Consider the following 25,339-nt stretch of genomic DNA (forward strand, 5'->3'; position numbering starts at 1 on the left):
CCCCAGCCTACCCTGTCCTGGCTGGACAGCGCCTGCCCCAGCCCCACTCCCTCTCTCACCACAGGATCCACACCCCCATGTCCTTTCCCTCCTCCCTCCCCTTTCACCACAACAGACTTACCTGTGTATGAGAAATCGTGTCGGTATCGGCCAATATGCCTCCTTAAAAATCAGCTATCGGTATCGGCCCCCAAAATCTTTATCAGTACATCCCTTGTTGTGTTGAAACATCAAAAGCAAACCAAATCAGCCAAATGTCTTCAGGGTCTTGGATACTGTGAAACCCTCCAAACTCATCTCAGCAAGAAACTTGCCAATCTTAGAATTAAAAATGATAACGCTTATGTTGAGGAAAATTGGCAGTCTCTAAAGGAGACCATCCATGGGGCTTGCACAGAAGCAATTGGCTTCATCACCTAATACCATCAGGACTGGTTTGACAGAAAAATCACTGAGATCGAAGTACTTCTTGATCAGAAGAGAAAAGCTTTTTGTGACTGGCAAAACCATCCTACATTGGGTCAGAAGCGGGGAACTTTTTGACAGTTTAAAGCTGAAGCCCAGAGGAAGATTTGAGAAATCAAAAAACAAGTATTGGGAAGAGAAGGCGAAGGAAATTCAATAAGTTATTCACAGTCATGACATGCGGAGGTACTTCAGTGCAATCGAGGCTGTGTATGGACCAAGCTTCTGTGGACTCACCCTTCTTGGATCTGAAGATGGCAGTATAATCCTCAAAGAGAATAAGTCCATCAGAAACTTCTGAAAGCAGCACTACCAAAAGCTCCTGAACCGAGAATTGACGGTGACTGATGAAACCATTGAATCCATCCTGCAGCATCCAGTAAGGGAAGCACTTTCCAGTCTACCAACTGCTGAAGAAGTCTACCTGGCAGTAAGACAGATGAAGAACAACCAAATATCTGGCCCTGATGGCATGCCAGCTGAGGTCTTCAGCGTAGGTGGGGAAACTATGACCAACAACTTCCACACAATGTTTCTCAAAATCTGGAACACTGAGGAAATTCCTGTTGACCTAAGGAATGCCAATATTTTTTTACCATTTTTTAAAAGGGAGATAAGTCTGTGTGTGGAAACTACTGAGGTCTCATCCTCCGTTTCATCGCTGGGAAGATCTTTGCTCAAATTCTGCTGAACTGACTAATGCTCCCTCTTGCTGAGGAAATCCTTCCCAAATCTTATTGGGACTTCAGACCATAAAGAGGCACCATTTGACATGATTTTTGCTGCCTGGCAGATTCAGGAAAAATGCCAAGAAGAACACCAGGAACTGTATATGGCCTTTATTGATTTGACCAATACCTTTGGCTCTGTTAACCGTGAGGCTGTATAGAAGTTTGGATGCCCAGTTTATCACCATTCTAAGACTCCTTCATGACCAGATGACTGTCTGTATCCTATGTAGTGGCTCCGCTATGGAGCCTATGTCATTTGAACTGGTGTCAAGGAGGGCTTTGTGATCACATCAGTTTTGTTTTTCATTTTTCTTGCAGTTATCAAGATGCTCATCTGCGACCATCTGCCACATAGCATCAGCATGGAGTACAGGATGGAAGGGAACCTTTAAAATCTCTTCTGCCTTAAACAAAGTTACTTTGGGTTCGACTGTGGAACTTCAGCACACAGATGATTGTGCTGCTGTTGTACATATGGAGGAGTACCTACAAACTTAATTACTTCTTTCAAGCGTACCAGTGCTTAGGACTGACCCATAACATCAGAAAAACAAAGGTGCTTCACCAGTCTGCTCTGGGCCAATATGTCCCCTGGCAAACGTCCTCGTTGATGGACAGGAGCTAGAGAAGGTTGACTACTTTGCATATCTTGGCAGCCAGCTCTCAAAGAAAGCAGCGTTGATAAGGAGATCAAGTATAGGATCTGATGTGCCATATCTGCCTTTGGAAGACTGTATCATCATGTGTTAAGTGATCATGACATCAGGACTCAAACAAAGCTCCTAATACATAAGGCTGCTGTAATTCCAACTCTTGTCTATGGCTTTGAAGCTTGGGTAACCTACAAGGACCACCTGAAAAGTCCAGAATGCCATTGCCAGCACTACCTCCAGGAGATCCTTGGCATGCAGTGGGAGGATCGTCGCACAAATGCTGGTGTCCTCACCAATGCTAGCATCACCAGTATGGAAGTGTTAATTATTCAACATCAGTTGTGGTGGACAGGGCACTGTTTATGCTTGCCTGATATATGTTTACTGAAATAACAGCTATCCTGCCAACTCAGCCAAGGGCAGAGGACACATGGAGGGCTAGAGGAAACACTTCAAGAGCACCCTCAAGGTGAACATTAAGAAATGTGTCATTGATGCCACAAATTTGAGAGAAACTAGCCTGGGACAGGGCTACATAGTGATGTCTTGTAAGAGAAGGTACATTTTACTTTGAGGAAAAGCACCTTGCCCAGGAGGCAGAAAAATGACAGAAACAGAAGGAAAGGAGACAAGACTGAGAAATGTGTGGTCTGACCCTCCCTTTAAGCATCTGTGGCATTTGCCAGGGAATTGGTGGCTCTAGGATCAGCCTTCTTAGCTATCAACGGACTCATGTACAGCCCTTTACTTGACCCAGGAGAGTAATCATCCTTGACCATGGGGCATCACTGCTGCTAACTATTTAACCATTTAAAGGCAGTGGTTATCTTTAATTCATCCTCCTCCTCTTGAGCTATAAGGCCTGTTTTTTGTTTAAGTTCTCAGCTAGATAATGAGAGAGAAGAGTTGGAAGATTTTGATGCTTCCCTGTTGACCTTTGCTCTGGGTCTGTGGTGATAGCTTCTTAACTTTGAGAGCACTCTGGATTAGTGTATATATACCAAAAAATCTGTGAAGTCCTAATAAACAAGTAAATCTGTTTTACGGGGAGGGTATTATACTGCTGTATTATACTGCTGGGAGGGTATTGTACTGCTGTAAGGTAGTACTTAATGCAGAAATTTATCTTCCCTAAGAACATGTCATGTTTGCTGTGGAAGCTAACTGAATATATTGCAGATTTGCACAAGATCGGCTTGACTCTGTGAAAGAAGACTGAAGTTTGGGAATACTTGATATTAAAAAATTATGCCTCACTTTAGAAATAGCAAGAAGACTATGCCTATAATATAATCAGTTTTGCATCTTTGAAGAATAGTTACTATAAAAGCAGGGAACTGAAATAATGAGAGATTATCTGCAATACTATGCGTGTGACACCTGCTGATTTGCATTCAAAGACCTGATGAAAGATGGACGCTGGAGTAAGTGACATGAAATTCTACTGCTCTGTCAATTCAAAACCAAGATCAAAATGTCTATTTTGGCAACAGTAATTTGTCAGATGTTGAAGATTTAGTACATATGGCTTGTGGGTTTGCCTGAAAGCAGTTTCTATGTTTCATCCAAGTCGCATGATAGAAAGTTACCGCTTACCAATGCAAACATTTTTAAAAGAATGGAAAATAAGTTCAATCCTCATAGTATACTTGAAATCACCATAGAAGTTGAATCATTTTGGGGAGCTGTCATTTGAGGAATTCAATCAGTAGTTACAGAAGTTGCTTTACCTTTTTAGCAGTCACCTTTACAAAGATATTTTGGTGACTTGAAGCCTTATAATCAATAAACTTTTTCTTAGGATCCCCAGTTTTCATAAGACAAGTGTTCATGTTTTCCTAACAGTATTTTCCCCTCTTATCACCTTTGAATTGTCTGACATGAACTTTGCAGGCATCCAGCTTGTTGTGTCATCCTGTTTGATCTTGCAAGAGCAGGAAAGTTGGGAATGGGAGACCTTCAGGTGCTAACTCCATTTTTGTCATTATCAGTGAACGTAGTTAACCGCATGCTGCCTGCCCAAAATTCTTCCTGCAGTTTCATTTGGATTTGCTATTTTATTATCTTCTGTCCTGAACAATTCAGTTGATATGTTCTTGACCAGTTGTTGTAAATTTAATATTTTATGAAAGAAGTGTGTGTGTATATGTATAAAATATATAAAACCTTGCTTTAGAATCCATGAAGCTTGTTAAATACTTGTGGTATTTACTTGAATTAAGGAGTTACTTAAAATCAGTCTAATTAGCTTATGTCTACAAATTGTCATTAGAGTACAAAAAAACCAAAAGGAAAAAAATATTGGCTACTTTTGTGCTGTACTACTTTTTCTCTGTTTCACAAACAACTGGCTTTTATTTACAGTGGACAATGCTGGGTGAGGACTTACCCTGCTCCCTATTTCTGTTTATTTTCACTTTTTCAGTAGTGCATAGCTAACACATGGTTGTGATTTTAATGTTGAATAGTCTCCTCCTAACCAATGCAGTAGAGGGAGGATGGAAAATTAATTCATGGATGAAAAATGGCCATAATCCTCAGACAGGATTTGATGTATGCGAGAGCTGAATTGTTGTATTGTTTGTTTTCCGATGTTGCTCATAGGAAGAGGGAAAGGAATTCCTTTACAACGAGAACACAGTTAAGCAGACCAATAACATCATGGACAAATGGATTCTTTCCTTCATGCAGTCACTCATTCAGTTCTTCAAGGCTGAAATGGCAGGGATGTACTTCAATTTGGCTTTTTTCATTTGACCAGGGTTGCAGTGAATGTATGTACTTCAATTTTACTTTTTTCATTTGACCAGGGTTGCAGTGAATGGTATACTTCAGAGATTTTCAGGTAAAACTGCAAAAAAGAAATGGGCGAAAACTCTTAACGAGTAGACATGAGAAAATGCACGGGTATAGAATAATAATTTCATGAGTGTATGTACAGTTTTTATCATTATAAGAACTTAGTTCTGATGTATACAACAAGTTTCCACCTTGGACAAGTTCTTCCTAAGTTAAATTTGCAAAATCACCAGGTTTATTAGCTGAGTAAAATTTTCCAACATTCTGTTAAGTACACTCTATATCTTTTCATAGGATAGTAGGGCTGAAAGATGCATCACAAGATCATGTGGTCAGCCCCCTGCTCAATGCAGGATCATCCCTAACTAAATCATTCCAGCCAAGTGTTTGTCCAGTAGGGGTGTGCAAAATGGGCCATCTTCCATTCAGATTTGGATTCGGCCCGGATCAGGGGCAGTGATTCGATTCGTGGATTTGGATCACTATCCCCGATTCGATTCGGCTGAATCCAAATCTGAAGATTCGGTGCTGCTTAGAGAATCAGCGATTTGGCCATAGACACAGCTTTAAATGTTTTTTCTATATATCTCAAGGTACCAGGCACGGCTCATGTATGCTGCGATGCTGGCGCAGATGGAGTGTCCCACAGGAGCACGGGGAGGGCCTCTCACATGTTCAGCTGCGAACCCAGAAGTGGGCCGGAAGTACTTTCGGTCCACTTATGGGTCTGCTGGGGAGCACACTGGGAGGGGGGGCCCACACCCCTCCGGCTCATTGATCGGCTGTGTGTGGACCCCAGGTGCTCCCCCAGACCCAGGAGGCACCAGTCACTGAGGTGGGCGGGGTGGGGGTGGACTGGAAGTGCTTCTGGTCCACTTCTGGGTCTGCTGCCAAGCATGCTGGAGACTCCCCCGCACTCCTGTGAGACATTCCATGTACCCCAGCATCTTGGCATTCACAAGTCACCTGGTACCTTGAGGTACATAGAAAAAACATTTAAAGCTGTCTATGTCCAGATCATCAAATCTTTCCAAATCTCTCCAAATTGACTCAGAGGGTTTGATTCTGAGAGATTAAAGGGTCTCTTGATTTGAGTCGGATTTGGAGATTTGGCCACCGAATTGGGCCAAATCTCTGCCGAATTGAATCGGGGACCGAAGCTTTGCACAGCCCTACTGTCCAGCCTGCAGTTTCCAGGGAGAAATGCCACAACTTCTTGAGGTAGCCTGCTCCAGTGCTCGAGTAACCTCATAATGAGAACATTCTTTCTAATCTTCAACCTAAATTTCCTCTCCTACAGGTTGAACAGACATTGGTCATAGTCCTGTCCCCTATGGCCACAAAGGAAAGCCTATCCCCATTCTCTCTTTAGTCTCCTTTCAGGTGTTTGAAGCCTTTATCAAATCCTGCCTCTGTCTTGTCTTGTCTTGTCTTGTCTTGTCTTGTCCAAAATGCGTAACCCTAGTTCTTTCAGCTTTTCCTCATAAGTCATGCTTCCCAGGCCTCTAATAATTTTTGTCACTCAGCTGGATTCTCTCTGATCTGTCAACATCCTTCTTGAAGTGTAGGACCCAAACCAGGACACAGTACTCCAGGTGAGGCCTCACCAGTGCTGAACAGGGCAGAATCACTTCCCTTGATTTGCAAGTGACACTCTTGTTAATACAAAACAGTATAGTGTTGGCCTTGTTTGTGACAAGAACATCCTATGGAGTACTTAAGAAAGCTAAAAAATTATCACCAAATAATTGAAAAGGATGTTTCATAAGGTTGGCGCTCTCATCATATCACTTGCAACAAAATGAAACAAAGACAACCAACATACTGTAGGATGGCTGGAAAAACAAAATATTTTTTATTTATTCAAGAAGGTTTTGTAAAAGCCCCACATAGAATTTATTGGGCATAAAATGAAAATGGGTATTTGAGGAGTGGCACAAATTTGGCTTAGAGGAGATCAAATATGTGCCTAACCGTCTGTGTACTAAAAATCAAATGTGAGCCTCTGAGAGGCTTTTCTTTGTTTCAGTGACTGCTTTTGAGTTTTCTCTCCTGTGACGGAATGTAGACTGTCAGTATGATCACTTGAATGTGTTGTTTTTCTGTGGCAGTTGCAGAACTGTATTCCCTTTCCATGACAGACAGTTTGTCATAGCCAGGGTGAAACAGTCTAACTTGTTGGAGACAAAGTTATGAAATTATATGGCAACATGCGAGTGGGCTTCAGAGCATTTGGAGAATGCCACATTTTTTTAAAAGATAATGCATATCAAGGATAGACGCCATGCCACAATGGTAGCTGGGTCTTGGCATCCACCCATGTGCCCACCTCTGACCAGAACCAAGGAATTCCAGCCCACAACCTGAAAAAGTGCATAACTGCAGCAGTAAAAACTCATCTCTGAAACAATGGAGGTTAAGGGCACAATCAGAAAGCTCGAAAGTTAGAGTCCTGTAGGGGAAATTTAGAACATTCCCTATGTTGTATTAGCTGGCTTATTTTGTTAGTATCAAATTGTGGGTAGCAGGTAATTCTTACTACTTCCATTAAATTCCTAAGCTTCTAAAATGGAGACTTCAGATCAAATTTTAACATTCTTGCATCTAAGATTTGGGCACTTACCACTTCAGTGAATGAAATATTGAATCTCTAGCATATGACACTTGATTTAAAAAAGAAAGGGGAGTTGAAATGAAACTGGAGAATATAGGAAATGATTCTTCATGTTTCAGTGAGCTTAAATTCCATATTCAGATTGATAATTTACCACATTTGCTGCTTTCACAGAACCTATATACAGTATACATCAGATGGTTTTACAGTGTTTCAACCAGAGAGAATTGGTTTATTGGTGTGGGGTTTTCCTCCATCCCCCCCCCCCCCCAAATTTTCCAAAAAAAAAGTTATCTCAAAACAAGACTCCTTTCTAAGAGTTACAAGCTGAAATTCTGAACTATTAAAAGTTTGTGAAATTTTATTTCCAGTCATGTAAGACTCTCTTGCTGCAAAGTTCATAATTATTGTTGCCAAGTTTTTCTTATCTTACATCATCATTAGTAGTGGGATTGCTATTATGCCAAAGATCCATATAAATGTGTCTCTTGTTCTTTGGTTGACATATTTCTCCATATAATTTCTTCTTTAAATTGAAATATCAAGTGCAGTTGTGGTGGGGGGGGCGGGTGTTCCAGGGGTGGTGAGTTTGGAATTACATTCTCTTTCAGTTACTATCAGTTTGTGAGATGTGTATTATGTCTCTTATGGGAAGTATGCACAATTCAATAGCTATGTGTTTATTAAACTACATTACAAAATTTAGAGCATTCAATTAAAGAAGCTCCTTGTATTTTGAACTTGTATATACATTGGTATTCTTTGTTTTTAAAATGCATTTGAACTAATTTTTCTTCAAGAAGTATTCTTACAGACTGAACATGACTGACCCCCCCAAATTAGATTTTAGTGTTTGTGAGGACCTTTTCATGTCATTGACAATGTGTGCCTTTGAGGTTTACTGCACATAAGTTACTTTTAGCTTTTGTTAGTTATTTTTCATCAATACCTTTTCCATTTTCAGTTTACTGTACTATTTAGCTGAATTGTACAGGAAACCATCAGTGAACTGGAGCAAAAGCTTTATTAAAATGCGTCAAGTTAAATAACAATGAAAATTAAAATGGTATAACTCTTAGTTAGTTACAACTTTGGTTCTTCTACAATATTTTTTAATTTTAAAATATTTAGCTTTGTTTTGTATGGTGCTATCAAATCATAACAGACCAACGGTCCATTTTCTCTACTATCCTTCATGCTTCAGATTTAAAAAAAATCAAGCATGAAGCTAAGATAATGTACCTCTCTGCAGTATTATACCATGGGCAGCAATTTATTTCTGACATAGAGCTATAGACTTCTGTAAGCCTTGAAGCATGACATTTTAATAATCCTTATAATTTTATAATACAGTCCAAGTGCAGATTCTAGTAATACTAATGGATCTAATCCAGTTCTTATCATACTAAGGTATTTGCTTCTGTAGCATTCTGAGTAGTAAGTTGCCAAGACTTTAAATGGAAATTGTGGTATTTTTTAATGAAGATCATAATGCAGCAGGAAAATATTCTCTACACTTAAAATGTTTTTCCTTTTAGCCTACAGACTATACACTGTAGTCCCTCGGCTGGTGAAGTTTGTTGATATACTGACCAATTGGTATGTTAGAATGAATCGCAGAAGGTTAAAGGTAGGCTGTCTACTTACAGCAAAGCTATAGCCCAAAGTAGTTTAAATTCATTAAACTCCTAAACCCTTACAAGATATCTGTAGCATGTTTTATGAAATTACATAGTTGCTGGCTATAATTGCTATCTAATATGCTGTCCTCTTTTTATTCTATGTATATTTGTTTTTCACAGGAAAACTAAAATGAACAATACCCCATAGTTTCATTTTGGATAGGACTGAACTATAAATCTTGGGAAGTTTAACTTACTAGGTGGGCATGTAAAAATGAGAGTGTGGTTAATGATTTAAGAAACGTGTTAAGTTTTCTGATCCCTTTCTTCAACTCTGTGGATACTTTCAATAGGGTGAAAGTGGAACTGATGACTGCATTATGGCTTTGGAAACCTTGTTTAATGTTCTGTATGCAATGTGCAAACTTATGGTAAGAGATTTATCATTGTTAATTATTTAAAGTATTTAAACTTAATTCTTTTTAAAACCTTGCTGCGCATTTCTCATTGTTATAGCTCTCAGAAGCTGATAGACCAGATACTGAAAAAAGGAAAACAGCTATAGAAATTCATCATTACATTCAATAGTACTGTATTTCCTCTGCTTGTGTTTACTTGTGTTAAGCATTGAGTTTGTTTTTTGGTTTTAAAAAGCAGATGTTGGCAAAGTTATTCAAACTTACCTGAATCCAAGATGACTTTGAATTTTAGACAGCCATCCAATAATTCGATTTTGTATATGGAAAATGTATAAACTTTGTTTTAATTTTCTATGTATAGCATCTAATTAATACTAGAGCTTCCATGTGCTCTTTGCCTAGGAGGGATTGGAGCCAGAGTTGTGCCTGGTTGTAAGTGTCAAGGGATAGACGGAGTTTGAAGGGGCAGACAGTAGGACTGTGCAAAGCTTTGGTCACTGATTTGATTCAGCGGAGATTTGGCCTTATTCAGCGGCTGATTCTCCGCATCCAAATTGAATCAGGAGACCCTTTAATCTCTCCGAATTGAATTGGAAGCCTCTGAATCCGTTTGGAGGGATTCGGAAAGATTCAATGTTTCGGACATAGATAAACAGCTTTAAATGTTTTTTCTACATATCTCAAGGTACCAGGCAGCTTGTGAATGCTGAGGCAGATGGAGCGTCCCACAGGAGTGCGAGAGGGTCCCCAGCATGCTCAGCTGTGGACCTGGAAGTGGACCAGAAGCACGTCCAGGTCCGCCAAGTAGTATGCAGGGGACCCCATGCCCATCAGCTTGGCGACTGGTGCCTCCTGGGTCTGGGGGGGGGGCACCTGGCGTCTCCCTGCAGCCCTATCGCTGAGCTGGGGGGACACGGGGTGGGTCCCCCACGCACTCAGTGGCAGACCCAGAAGTGGACCAGAAGTACTTCCGGTCCACTTCTGGGTTCACCGCCAAGCATGTGGGGAGGCCCCTCCACACTCCTCTGGGACACTCCATCAACCCCAGCATTGCAACGTTCATGAGCCGTGCCTGGTACCTCAAGGTATGTAGAAAAAACATTTAAATCTGTGTCTATATCTGAATTGCTAATTCTCTGAATCAGCATTGAATCTTCATGTTCGGATTTGGCCGAATCGAATCGGGACAGTGATCTGAATCAATTAATTGAATCACTGTCCCTGATTCGGGCCCAATCTGACTCGAATACGGCCTGTTTCGCACATCCCTGGTAGGCAGCTGTTGTGGTTCTGACTCTGGCCCCAATTTCCACCCTCTACTTTAATCCAAGACGAGGGGCTTCCCCTCTGTTTTGGACGGGGAAATGACCCTCACCTTGGATTTGAGTAGATAGGGTGTATAGAAACACTGCAGTTATCCTTTAGCTACCCCAGAACAATGGATTAAGTCCAAGAGGAAGGTGATCAGCTTCACTTATTCATGAGTGTCTGTTTCTTAATTTATGTTGTACTTCATGGTTCAGAGTGTAATCTAAATAGTGTGCTTTTGCAGAGCTAACAGAAATCTCAAGGCAAACCCTTGTAATGCAAGGATTCCTGATGTAATAATAATTCAACAGGAATGTTTTGTGCTCTGATAATGAAAGTTAAATTGGTTGTGGACACATAGTATACAATTAAGTCATTAACATATTAATGAAACACATAATAATATTTCAGGCACCTTATACTCCATTTATTACTGAAATGCTGTACCAGAATCTGAAGACCCTTATTGATCCTGCCTCTGTTCAAGAAAAGAACATTGAGAGCATTCACTACCTCATGCTTCCTCAAGTGAGGTAAGAAACAAACAGCCTCTGTTAATTATGATGACTGTGCTTTCTGACTTGTTCAGGTGTTTAAGTGAAATCTTGAATGTCTGCAAGAACATATACAGCATAGTTTTCTGTAATGGTCCCTTCTGCACACAGTTATTTTGTAGATATGCTAAGTTTTTAATACTTCCCTACGTTCTTTAAGAGTTAAAATATGTAAAACAAAGAGTTTTATGAATACCTCTGATTAATAAAAGCCCCTTTGGTGAACTAAAATAGTTTCCTTTAACAATTAGTACACCGGTCATTCCTGAGGAATTCTAACCTCGCAAGACTTGACTAGTTTCTGGAGATTTGGGGTTAGCCTTCATATAGTACTTTGAGGAGGAAAGGGGCAGAGCTCACATTTGCTGTTCTCTCTATAATTAGAAATATTAGGGTTGTACAGCTAGATGGGGCCAGAAGAGAGCACAAGGTAAGTGAAAGGGTACCATGGAGGTAAGAAGTTTAACAAAGTGTTCTTTTTTTGTTTTATACATTCAAAAAGTACACTTAACTAGGTGTCTGCCTGCTACAGACCCAGAAGAACTGGTAGGCTCTGGAGCCTATTCGTGTAAGAATACTTGAATTTATATGGCCATAAGCATTCCTTAGCAAAGTTTTGTGCTAAATCTGAAGCTAAAGAGATTATCTCCTGCAGACCCTGTATCAGTTGTCAGCACAGATTAAAAGTCCAATTTCTGCAAATGGAACACAGCAAAATGCCTCTTTAAGAGGTTATCCAGTCAGAAAGAACTCCTCTGATAAGGATCTTGTCATTAAGTTCACTTGGATTCTGGTGTGGTCCAAGCTTAGCAATGGGGTCATCTTAAAATGAGGAAATGCTATTTCTTTTTGTATTGCAGCTCAGTTTAATAACCTAGTAAGATTGCAGAAACACCATTGGTCCCTTACTTGTTAATTTGGGAAGGGTAGAGCTTAAATTTTGCCTTGGTTCTTTCTTTTTATGGTATCTGTCTCGGACGGCCAGGGCCGACTCGAGTTACGCTCGTACGTCAGGGCGGGCTGGTGAATGGAGAGGCAGACACAACTTATTGGTTGTAAAAAACTTTACTCACGCCGCTTGCAATCACGACGCAGGTGGTCCGGTCGTCGGAACAACCACACGAGTTGTTCCAGCTGGCGGGGCCCAAGCCAGTTAATCCGTCCGCAATTCGAAGCCGGCGGGGAAAGGGGTACGTCGGGGTTGCGCTCGGTGACGGGAAGAAAGATCGATAGGTGATCAGTCTATCGATCGGCAGCCGCAAGTCAGATAACTTCAGAGACACTCTGCAGCGTGCTCAAAGCTCTTCGACTTGGGCGGAAGTCGCGCGGAATTTTAAACGGCCAGCGAGCCAATTACTAGCCGCCACGTGTGAATAATTTAGCACTGGCCAATAACGGGGCACAAATTTGCATCCGAATAGCGGGAACTCTTTGCACCGTGCATCTCTGTGCTGCAAAGAAGAAATGCATCCTGCAAAGGAAACTGCAAATTGGCGGGAACTCTCCTGCACGCAGGCTCTTAATTGCAGCAGAACACTCTGCTGTGCAAAGGAGCTCTCATGTGGCCAGGAAATTCCATAGTGCCGAGGCACAAAAAATCACTGGGTCGTGACAGTATCCTTCAGAGTTCCCTAGCCAGGTAAGAGAGATGAAAAGTGTTCCTTTTGATGACTTAACAATACTTTCTTTTATTGTAATGAGAAATCTACTGAGATTCGTTTAGTTACGTTCTAGATTTTCAGGACTGATGAAATGTTACTCGTGTATGCTTTAGATTAGAATTTGAACCTGACAAGTTTATGAATGCTGTTAAACTGGTAGTATTTCTGAAGTATGGAAGGGATGTTACTTACAGAAAGACTGTCCAACTTCTGAGCAGCTGAGCTCTGTGTGCTGACCAGACTCCCCAGGCCATGCTGCCCCAGGAGGCAGGGGTAGAAAGTTGAAGCCAGAGAAGGAACAAGGGAACCGAAGGCTTTGGCAGCAGCAGAAAGAGCAGTGCAGGGGAGAAGCAACTGGGCAGGAGCTTGTAGGCCACAAGTTAACCATTCATGGGCTGCCAGTTAGACATCATGATTTATAGGAATTTAACTAGATTTGTACAATTGATTAGGTTTATTGTTCCTTTAAACTAACCAAATAAAAATGGATCAGATTTAAAAAATGAATTACTCTTCAGGTTGTGTCCAAATGCCACTGGCTGTAAAACTGGCTGCATGGTCTTTCTTCTGTTTAACTATTAATTTAAAACTTCTTGAAGACCTTCCAAAGGAGAGATTTTAAGAGCTCAAAACTTCAAAATAGGCAACAACATTAGTCCAACAGTTCCAAGACCTAATAGATTAGGTTGTAGTCAAACTATACTCTTGTACCATAGGTTTTGCTCCTCTCTCAACTACATATTTTTATCCCACAAATTTTTCCTCTTAGTGATGCAGTTACTGCACACCTACAGTAAGGTTTTTGCTTTGTTCACAACTGTTTCTGATGCAATTTTTATATCAAAACAATAATGACTATCTGGCTTGATAACTTGTAGCCTTGAAGGAAATTTACCCAAATTTAGGTACTCAACAGAATCCAGCGCCCTCATTCCCAAGGAACAGATAATTATTCTTTCACTCTGATATGAGCTTTGACTGAAAAATAAGCAACCTGGAAATAAGGTTTCTGGTTATAAAACAACGAAGAATGACTATTTTGCCTTGATCATTAGGTTTGAAATGCAAAGGCTTCCTGGAATATATAACTAAAGTTATCTGCTCTCCCCCTAATATCATACAGACCATCACCTGAGAGTGCTCCTCTGTCTACATCGACCAAATGGGCAATCTCAATGTAAAAAAAAAAATGAATGAACACCAATTTGACATCTATTCTAGAAACACACAAAAATCCATGGCATTACACTTTAACTTCCCTGCACATTCCATCATTTGTTTTCTTAACAAACATTTGCAAGCCAACTTGAATGTAAAATTGTGGAGCAACAAATTATCCACAGAAGAGATTGTCTCTCAACAGAGACTACAACATGGTCTTAGAACAAACTGTAGATTCTTATCCCAGTACCTGGACTACCTATTAACTGCTTTTGTTTACCCCTATAGCCCTTTGTATATCAGTGTGTTAACTGCCTTATTTATCCCTCTGCATCTCTTCAACACACTGTCTCTGTCAGCAGTGGGTCCTCCTCTGTCCCTTTCTTTTGCGTTTACAATATTTTCTTGCATACCATATGTCTCCAAATAAAATAAACACCTTGCTTTTGAAAAGTAGAATGTAGAATTTTTTTTCCTGGAGTTATGGTGGACTGTGACAGTAAGTCCTCCTGGAAACAGAGTATCCAGGAGGGATGGCATCCCAAGAGGCAATGTGGATGAAGCAACAGGAACTTTGTGGTTTGGACAGAACAGCAACAAAGCTAGGCCCTAGTGCCTTGCAAGGGCAGTAGCAAGACTTACTGCTTTACCATAAATTGTTTGCTGTATAAATTTCCAGACTACAGCTCTCATCAATATACTATAGACTGCAGGGGGCAGCTTGTACACTCTCAGCCAGTTCAGCTGCTAATCAGCCAAAAGCTATTGCCTCACGAGTGGTCATGAGAGGGTTACTACTGTATTCTGTCCCTGCTGTTTGCATTTGTAGTTTGTGGGGAAAAGTGGCAGCCGTGAGTCACAATGTCATCTTGTTCTTTTGCCCTCCTTCTATTCCAGTGAAGAAAAAACAGCCTCCTAAGATGTGTACCCTGATTTTTGGAGAGCTTATTTTGGAGGGGCTAGGGGGAGGCTTGAGATAGGGAGGTATGCTTGGTATGCGAGTAAATATGGTAAAATCCTTTCTACTAACACCTGCCCCCTTTTCTTCTTCCAAGTCCATCTATAGTATCTGATGAAATAGGTTGTTGCCTGTGAAACTCGTATCACTCTGAACCAACTAGTCTCTAAGATGCCAACCTGACCTACCTTCTCTGTAACCAAAGTGAAATCCAACTAGTTGACTTTGAGAGAGATTAATGAAATCTCTAAAGTTGATGACTCTTTTCTCTTTGCATTACAGAAAAGAGACTATAATATGGTTTCCTGGATGTAATTTTTGAGAAGTAGTAGGTAAATGCTGCTTAAGAGCTATAAAAGGAAAAGCAATTTAATGTTTTTCTTTTTACTCTAGGGAAGATCTGATTGACAAAAAAATTGAAAGTGCCATTTCCTGTTTGCAGTCCATTATTGAGCTTGGCCGTGTAATACGAGACAGGAAAACCATTCCAGTAAAGGTTGGATATCTTGCATCAATATTCCATAAGTATTTATTGGCTTTATACGTTCTGAAGAAGGTGGGGTTGGGGAGCATAAATGAATGCATCTGTTCTAACAAGCAGTATTACCAGGGAAAGATTTAAGATGACCAGATAATACTTTGTGCCCCTTTATTTTCTCATTCAGACTGAAAATATGTTCAATTTTGTTTCAGTATCCTTTGAAAGAAGTAGTGGTTATTCATCAGGATCCAGGGGCTCTGGAAAACATTAGATCATTGGAGAAATATATACTTGAGGTAAGAGTAAGATCAAAAAACACATTACTGGAATTTCATCATGGAAGTTGGATGTAAAGTAACTCTTACTCTTCTACCTAACTGTAAGCTAGAATATTATTACTTCACTTCACTAAATTTCAGTAAGCTACAGTTCTCAGTAATGTCAGCAGAAACTAAAGGTAGAGTATGACCAAAAAATCTACCAGTAACCTGAATGAGAGTTCCTTTCTCTCAAAATTGACCAGTATCATTTCAGAGGACTTGAGAAATACGCTGTTTCTTTATTTAATGGGTAGAAGGAATGTTTTCTGAATGAGACGCATTAAATTGGTAAGCACTGCAAGAGTACATTGTGGCAAAATGTCACACGTGAAATTGTAAGAGTAGTTATTTTTCTCACATAGTTAAAAAGTGCATTTAAATGCCATGACAAGAGTGTATGTTGAAGGATAAATCAGTTGGAGCATTCTGTGAAATGTAAAAGCAGGAAACAGTTTGATACGTTCCAGGAATTTTCAAAGCTAAAACTGTTTTTCCCATGTTTTGTTATTAAAAAAACAAACAAACAATGAAACAGGTAAGGTCTTACAGTCTATAGAACTCCTTGCAGTTATTTTTTGCGTTCTCTGCTATGTGCAGATGAAGTACTTTGTCTTTAATCTGAGTCCATTAGCAAGTTGGGGGGACTTGGAGGGGCGGGATGCAGGCATGATAGCACTCAGAGCGGGGGCTACACCCTGCTGCCACTTTCCTAGCTGGGGCAGGATGCAGGTGTGGCTCGCTACGGACAGAAAGGGGCAAGAGGCAGCCATGGACTACAAGTTACTGGGGGTTGCCAGCTTCTAGATGGCAGTGGTCATGTGCTTCTCCACTGTGGGAGGAGGTGCCTTCCTGACTGTAGTTTGCCACTTGAGGAACTGCTTGCTTTGCACAAATGTCCTTGAAAGTAGTAGGGCTTATCATAAAGCTCAGCTGCTGCAGCTCATCATTATTTGTAATTTTTTCTGTCACATCATTTCCACATCATTTTAGGTCACACAGCACTAAAGCAGAACTTAATATCTGTAATAGTAAATCTCTCTCTCTTTACTCCAAAACAATTCTGATAAATGAGCTAAGGCGTAGGTTTTTTTCTGGCATTCACTTCAGTGTGGGCTGTTTGGTTGGTTGGTTTTTGGGGGGGGGGGGGGGGGGAGGAGGAAGAGGGGCCTTAAAATACTTTTTGGGCACCACTCCCTGAATCTAAATATTTTGGCTATGGTGCAGTGGGTATTATTAAGCACCACTTCCTGAATCTAAATATTTTGCTTCAACTTTGTCCTATCTCTGACAAAGTGGTCTGCTTATTAAATACATTAGGTGATCTTTATTACAATTTATGTCAATACTAATAATCTTATATCAGATACTAAAAACAAAACCAGTGTGGTGGTTAACAAATTGAAGGGCATGAAACCACTGATATTTAGCAAAATCATGGGTCTGTGTAAATGCATAAAGCTTTTGAATTAACAGTCAGTAGAATTAAATGTATAGTATGCTCGGGGCAGAAGTTGGAAAGCTCTGTTGTGAGTGAAAAAATGACAGAAAAAAAAAAGATAAGTCTATCTTGAGATATAGTTTTAGGTTTGAAATTGTCTGGAATAGCTTTCTAATTCAGTTTTGCAAAGCAAATAACCAGTTACTGCAAGCCTCTTAGAAAGCCCAAAGAACCTGTGGTTAAGTTTACAGCTAGATATAGTGTATTCTTCTATCAAGTCTAGTGCATAAGAACAACAGTTAAAAATGGCAACAAGATGAATATCGCAGAGAATAACCTAACTATTGTCTTGATGATATGTTGTTACACTAGCAGAAGATTACTCCTTGTATTTGTTGGCACATCTAGACAGTGCCCAAGCTGTGGGGTTTTCTATAATCCCTTTGGTGCTGCAGCTCTTTTTCAGTCATGTGTTCTAGTAATACTGGCTTAGAAACTTGTTCTTAAGTCTATATTTTCTTTGGTGAATTTCTACAGGAGCTTAATGTGCGTCAAGTGACACTGTCTACGGATAAAGATAAGTATGGAATCCGGCTGAGAGCAGAACCAGATCACATGGTGCTCGGAAAGCGTCTGAAAGGTGCCTTTAAGCCTGTTATGACTGCTATCAAGGAGCTGAAGAGTGAGCAGCTGGAGAAATTTCAAAAGACAGGTGTGTGGAAAAGCAGGTTATTGACTGATGGCAGAGTGGCTCATCTAAAGAAGAGGAGCCAAAAGGATTTCAGGATTCTCATGGTACAGACGCTCCCCAGAGTAAAATACACGGTAGTAAAGGTGAACCAGGCACGTAACGTATATACTTATTACAGAGGGTGCAGAAAGAAGTAACTTTTGAAACCAACATATCCAAGCAACAGGTCCTGTGTGCAGCCCCTATGGTGCCTCCCCAGCTGGAACACTTCAAAATAACAGTGGCTGCATGGAGCTGTGGCCAGCCAGGGCATGCTACAGGAGGCTGCGGCAACCTCTGACCCCACTCCTCTCTCCTCCCTTCTGCTGCAGGGCAGTTGAGTGGAGAATCTTGGTGAGGGGTTGGAGCTGGAGAACCACTGCTGGTGCCAGGTTCTCCAGCCCATTTCCCAAACCTCTCCTCTCCCCATCTCACCAGAGCAGAGTTAGATGGCATTGGGGTTGGAAAGTTGGTACCAGTGGCAGTAGGGTTTGGTGAGTGCCACAGTGGTCAGGATCAGGGAATGGGACCCAGGGGCTGGACAATCTGCCAGACTGTCCCCCTCTTCTGTGGATGGAGGGGAGAACAGAGAACTGGAGTTCTGGGGGACCTGTGGTTCCCCTGCCCTCATGCACACACAAGAAATGAAACGCTTCAATAGTGCCTCATTTAAGAGGTACTATTCTGGAATGTTTCAGCTACTTTTGGAAAACTTTAATAGGCATTTATGTTTGTATAGGTGGCACTTTAAAGAGTTTCAAGGGCACTTCAGATGCCACATGTTACTTTTGTCCACAGTCTGAGTAAATCACTTAAATCCTGGTAAAGTGATCCATAGAAAGATTGTAGAACATTAACTTGGATATCTTAAAGATGTGTTTTGTATTTGTACCTCTAATCAATTTCATTTGGGGTAGTTGCTTGCACAATGAAAATAGGCAGTTAACAGCTCCCCCTTCATCCCCCTGGCAAAGTGCTGTGATGATGCCTATTGTAGATAGCTACTTCAAGAGAACCTGGTTGTATATCTGCTTGGTACTCCAGTGTGATCTTCCTCTAGAATAAAAACTGAGATAAGCTCCCCTGAGGTAAATACATTGCGTCTTCATCCTTTGGCTGTTCAAGCTATAGTTCTTAGTTTAAATATATACTAGTCATTTGAAACTACAGGAAATTTTAAGGCACTGCAACCAGTCAACATTTCTAGCAAATTTATGAATTCTCCATATATATGAGAATAGAGAGGAAGCTGTGAGTTGATTCTGAATTTGTTGGTTTTATACTTTGCTAAATTTATAATACTTCCATGTTCCCTAAGAAAGTTGGACAGCATGTACTGGATGTAAACTGCTATAAGGTTTGGGTATCACCTTGCTGTTGCTGCTAAAAGAAACATGACGGGGTGTGAGCTCCACATTTTTGAAGGTTGATACTAATAATATACTTTGTGCAAGAGTTAGCTTTAGAATGCATATTGCTATGACTTTCAAATGCCTTGTTCATCAGTAAGCTAGCATTGTGGTTGGTGTGAGCAAGGGGATGGGCTTGCCTAAGCAGAAAGCCTAGGCCTGCCATATCACAGCAATACAGGAGCCAGTGGCACAGGATCAACAAACAGGGGAGTTTGGGGAGTTTGCCCACCTTCTTTCTTTGGGAGCTTGCTAAGTGGAAGCAGGTGAAGGAGGAAGAGGGAATTTTTTTCCAGGACATAGTAGCATAAGAAGAAGAAGATGTTAGCAAGAAAAACGATAGGATTGCTGGGAGATGTTGACGTGCCAAAGCCTCTGCTACTGCCAGTCCTTTCTCTGCCTGCAGCTGTGCAGGCTCTGTCTACGCATGCCCCCTGACCATGAAGGCTTACACCCAGGTTTTAGCCTGACTTTGCAGTGACTGCAATCTGCATGTTCTTGCCAGGGACATGCTTTTGGGGGAGTGCTTGTGGTGTAAGAGATGCTTCCTGCTGGATTCTCTCGGGTATGGGAGCTGCAGGAGAAGGTGGATAGCCTCTGGAACATCTGTGACCCAAAGCACAACGTTCCCTCCAGCATCATGGGAGAGGGACAGCCAGAGAAAGCACTGGAAAATGGACCTTTGTGGAACATGGAAGCTAGCATCTTGTTACCTGTAGAAATGAACAGCACTTCTTCTGGACCTGCAGCTGTCCAGCTGGAGAATGGGTAGGAAGCCTTTACACTGGATGAGAAGGACCCCAGTCCAGTGGCAAGGGAGGCCAAACCATGCACCCCAAAGGGAGGGAGGATCCAGACCATCGCTACCAAATAGAAGCAATGGGTGACGGTGATTGGCGATGCTCTCCTGCGAGGCGTGGACGCATACGCCTTTTGGCTCAGGCGGTCTGCTGCCTGCCGCAAACCAGCATCCAAGATGTCACAGAAAGATAGTCCAGATTCATCTGGTCCTCTGACTACTACCCCTTACTGCCATAGGAGAGCTTGAGCAGATCAACAGTGATTATATGGCTCTGGGCGCAAAGGGGATGGGAGCCCAGGTGCTGTTCTCCTTGATCCATCTGTCAAGGTAAAGGCCCAGCGAGAGGCAGATGCATCCTAGAGATCAACACATGGCTGTGTAGATGGTATTACCAGCAGGGCTTTGACTTTTTTGACCACGGGGTTGTGTTCCAGGAAGATGGACTGTTGGGAGGGGATGGGATCCACCTGATGGAAGAGGGCAGAATGTCTTTGTGTACAGAACCTAGTGAGGAGAGCTTTAACTAGGTTCCTCAGGGGATGGAGACAAAAACCCAGAGGTAAGTAAGGAGCCTGAAGATGAATAAAGCTTAGTAAAGGGAAGCAATAATAGAAGCTTTGGCAGTGTTCTCAGGTAGAGGATAGGACAGTTAGGTGCTTGCAAAGGTTATACACTAATGCAAGAATTATAGGGAACATAAAAGTCCTAGTACAATCACAGAATTATGATATAATTGGGATTACAGAGATGTGATAGGATAGCTTGAGAGTGGAGTATGGTCATATAGGTGGGTATAGCTTGTTCAGGAAAGATGGACTGGAGGGGAAAGGAGGCAGTGCTGCCCTACACACAAAAGCTATATACATGTGGTCCGAGGGGCAGTATGAAGTGGACGGTTGAAAGCCTGTTTAAAAGTCTCTGGGTAAAGATCAGACAGAGAGCAGAAGGTGGGATGTCATGGTGGGCATCTGCTACAAGCCTCTGAACCAAGAGAAGGAAGTGGACAAGGCAGCCTTCCAACAATGACAGAAGTTTCCAAATTACAGGACCTGGTTCTCATAGGAGTCTTTAATTATTGAGACATCTGCTGGGAAACACAGCAGTGCACAAGAAGTCCATTAAATTCCTTGAGCGTGAATCAAGGTAACTTCTTTATTCACATAGTAGAGAGGCCAATGAGGTGGGAAGTTTTTCTTGACTTACAGGGAGGAATTGATGGAGAAAGTGCAGGCTGAAGGTAAATTTGGTGACAGTGACCATGAAATGATAAAGTTCAAGGTCGTAAGGGGGGGAGGGAAGGAGAGCACCAGAATAAGGACACTGAACTTGAGAAAAGCAGACTTCAACAAACTCTGGGACCTGGTAGGCAGGATCTCTTGGGAGGCAAGTCTGAAGGAGAAAGGAGTCCAGGAGATCTTGGTGTATTTTAAGGAGGCCCTCTTAAGGGGACAGAAGCAAGCTATCTTAATGAGGCGGAAGAATGGGGAGTGCAATAGGAGTCCAACCTGGCTGGATAGCCATCTCTTCAAGGAGTTGAAACTTGAAAATGAATGCTGTAAGAAGTGGAAACTTGATCATAGTGCTAGGGAAGAACATGAAAGTATTGCACAGGCATGCCAAGGCATAATTTGAGATGCAGCTGATAAGGGATATAAAAGGCAATAAAAAGGGGATTCTATGGGTATATCAGAAGTAATAGAGGACCAGAGGTTCCATAGGTCCCTTAAGGAATGCAAAAGTCTATATGGTCATAGACGATGCAGACAAGGCTGAAGTATTTAATGCCTTTTACTTGGGTTTTCATAAATAGGGGGCAGCTACCAGATGATGAGTGCCATTGGCAACAGAACTAGGAGAGGAGACAAACAGCTTAGAGTAATGGCAGAACAGATTAGTGATTATTTGGAGAAGCTAGATGCTTTCATGTTGGTAGGGCCAGATGAGATGCACTTGAGGGTACTGAAGAAACTGATGAAGGTAATTTCAGAGCCAGTGACTATACTTTTTGAGAACTCATGGAGTTTTGGGTGAGATTCTGGATGACTGGAAAAGGGCAAACAGTGCCCATGTTCAAGAAGGTGAAGGAGGAGGATCTGGGGAACTACAGACCAGTCAGCCTGACCTCTACCTGGAAATATCATGGAGAATGTCCTCGGGGAATCTATTGTGAAGCACCTCAAGAAGAACAAGAGCGAGTCATGCCTGACTTCCTTCTATAAGGTGACAGTCCCTTTGGATGAGGAGAGAGCAGTGGATCTTGGTATATCATAGGTTTAATAGATTTCTAGGGTCAGAAAGGACCTTATAGATCATCGAGTCTGAGCGCTGAGGTTAAATAACCCTAGCTAGGTGCCCGTCTAATCTTTTCTTGAACACCTCCAAGGTAGGGGAAAGCACCACCTCCCTTGGAAGCCCATTCCATATTTTGTCAACCTTCACCGTAAAGAATTTCTTCCTGATAGCCAATCTAAATCTACTCTCCTTATTTTATGGCCATTTTTTGTAGTAACCCCGAGGGGTGCCCTAGTAAACAGAGTATCCCCTATTCCCTGCTGACCCCCTATGATGAGTTTGTAGACGGCCACAAAATCATCTCTTATCGTCTTGCAGAGGCTGAAGAGATTCAGGTCCCTCAATCTGTTTTCATAGGATCTCACCCACAGGCCCTCAACCATATGAGTAGCCTTCTCTGAACCCTCTCAAGGTTATCCACATCCCTCTTGAAGTGCGGCACCCAAAACTGGACGCAGTACTCCAGCTGCGGCCTGACCAATGCTGCACACAGGGGAAGTATCACCTTCCTTGACCTGCTCGTGATGCACCTACTAATGCAAGAAAGAGTGCAGTTAGCCTTACTTATTACCTCGTCACATTGGCGACTCATATTCATTTTTGTGCTGACCAAGACTCCAAGATCCCTTTCCACTGCCGTGGTGCTCAGAATGGTACTTCCCAGTTTCTAGGTGTATTGGAGATTTTCTCCCCAGGTGCAGCACCTTGCACTTATCCTTGTTAAATTGCATCCTGTTCTGATCCACCCACTTCCCCGGTCTATTTGAATCCACCTGGATTCGCTCCCTGCCCTCCAGTGTGTTTACTGTACCCATAGTTTGGTGTCATCTGCGAATTTGGACAGAGTGCTTTCAACCCCCTCATTCACTGATCATTCATCAATCACTGATGAAGATATTGAACAGCACTGGTCCAAGGACAGAGCCCTGGAGAACACCACTGTCCACATCTCTCCAGGGAGAAACCGCCCCTTCCACCACCACTCTCAGGGTGCGTCCCATAAGCCAGTTTTTCACCCACCTTACTGTGGAAAAAATCCACATCACAGCTACTCAGTTTGCTTGTAAGAACTGGGTGCAACACTGTGTTGAAAGCCTTTTTAAAATCCAAGTAGATAACATCTATCTCCACCCCTACATCTAAGCACTTTGTGACCTGGTCATAAAAAGAGACCAGGTTAGTTGGGCAGGGTCTGCCTGCTATAAAACCATGCTGGTTTCCCCTTACCATGTGTTACCTGCTGGCCCCCCACAAATGTGATCCTTTATGATTTTTTCTAAGATCTTGCCAAGAATAGAGGTAAGGCTAACCGGCCTATAATTCCCTGGGTCCTCCTTCCTCCCCTTCTTGAAAATAGGGACCACATTGGCCCTTTTCCAGTCTTCTGGGACCTGTCCTGAGCACCTCAAGCACTCAAACACTGGCCAATTCCTTTAGTACCCTTGGGTGAAGATCATCAGGGCCTGCTGACTTAAATATGTCCAACCCCCGCAAGTGCCCCTTCACTAGGTCAGCACTAACCATAGGTGGATTGGTATTTCTCTCACGCCAGACTAAAGTCTTATTGGGAAGTGTGTTTGTATCAGTGTCCAGTAACAAAGATGCAAAGAAGTCATTTAAAAGCTCTGCTTTATCTATCCTGTCTGTTACAAGTTGCCCTAGAGTCTAGACCATTCTGTAGTGGCCCTATGCTACCCTGTGCCTTCTTCCTGCTCCCTATGTACTTAAAGAAGGACTTTTTGTTACCCTTAATCTTTGTTGCCAACTTGTGTTCAGTATCTGCTTTGGCCTTCCTCACTGCTTCCCTGCAAGCACAAGCCAAGCAGGTGTACTTTTGCTTGGCAGCCGCCCCCTGCATCCACAGCCTGTAAGCCTCTCCTTTCCTATGAAGGCTCTCCTGGATTTCCCTGTTCAGCCAAGAAGGTTTTTTTTGGCTCTTTTTGCCTCCCTTTGTGTGAACTGGGATGGTGCCCCTCTATGCCTGCAAGATCATTCCTTTGAAGAACTCCCACCCTTGACTTAAGAAGGCCTTTGCCGCTCTTTCCTACAGCATTTTCATTAGCAAACTAAGGAAATACAGACCAGATGCAAGTACTATACGGTGGATACATAACTGGTTGACTTGTCATGCTCAGTGTGTTAGTAGTCAATGATTCAATGTCTAGCTGGGAGGAAGCATCAAGTGCAGTTCCCCAAGGGTCTGTCCTGGGTCTGGTATTGCTCAACATCTTAATTAGTTATTTGGATAATGGGATCGAGTGCACGCTTAGCAAATTTGCTGATGATACTGAGTGTAGGTGGAAGTGCAGACATTCTGGAGGGTAGGGCTAGGATACAGAATGATTTGGATAGATTGGAAAAATGGTCTGCAGTCAATCAGATGAGATTCATCAAAAACAAGTATAAAGTCCTGCACTTGGGATGGAATAACCACGTGCACAAATATAGACTAAGGAATGATTGGCTTTGTTACAGTATTGCAGAGTAGGACCCAGGGTCTGTGGTTGACCATAAGCTTCATATGAACCAACAGTGTGCTCTAGTTGCAAAAAAAGCCAACAGCATTCATTTCTGCATTGTATTAATAGGAGTGTCACTTGCAAATCAAAGGAAATGATCCTTCTGCTCTGTTCAGAACTGGAGACCCAAACATCAATTGGTGACGGACAGGGGGGACAAGGCTGAACTCCTCAACGAGTTCTTTGCCTCAGTGTTCCTAAGAGAGGGGCACAACAAGTCTCTCACTGGGATTGTAGAGAGGCAGCAGCAAGATGCCAGACTATCATGCGTAGACCCTGAGATGGTGCAGAGTCACTTGGAGGAACTGGATGTGTTTAAGTCGGCAGGCCCGGATGAGCTCCATCCGAGGGTACTGAGGGCACTGGCTGATGTCATTGCACAGCCACTGGCAGGAATATTTGA

The 25,339-nt window shown here is 42.1% G+C and overlaps 1 protein-coding gene across 2 annotated transcripts in view; it reads left to right on the forward strand.

Moving 5' to 3' along the window:
• Positions 1-25,339, forward strand: part of IARS (isoleucyl-tRNA synthetase) — a 274,838-nt gene that overhangs the window by 191,287 nt on the left and 58,212 nt on the right. For both annotated transcript variants that reach the window (XM_014524559.2, XM_025215174.1), the window contains 7 exons: positions 4,454-4,574; positions 8,801-8,892; positions 9,238-9,315; positions 11,023-11,144; positions 15,339-15,441; positions 15,639-15,722; positions 17,722-17,896. In XM_014524559.2, the coding sequence (XP_014380045.1) occupies positions 4,454-4,574; positions 8,801-8,892; positions 9,238-9,315; positions 11,023-11,144; positions 15,339-15,441; positions 15,639-15,722; positions 17,722-17,896 (775 nt within the window). The remainder of the gene's footprint in view (positions 1-4,453; positions 4,575-8,800; positions 8,893-9,237; positions 9,316-11,022; positions 11,145-15,338; positions 15,442-15,638; positions 15,723-17,721; positions 17,897-25,339) is intronic.

The sequence above is a fragment of the Alligator sinensis genome, unplaced genomic scaffold, assembly GCF_000455745.1.
Source record: "Alligator sinensis unplaced genomic scaffold, ASM45574v1 scaffold263_1, whole genome shotgun sequence".
Taxonomy (NCBI): Eukaryota; Metazoa; Chordata; order Crocodylia; family Alligatoridae; genus Alligator; species Alligator sinensis.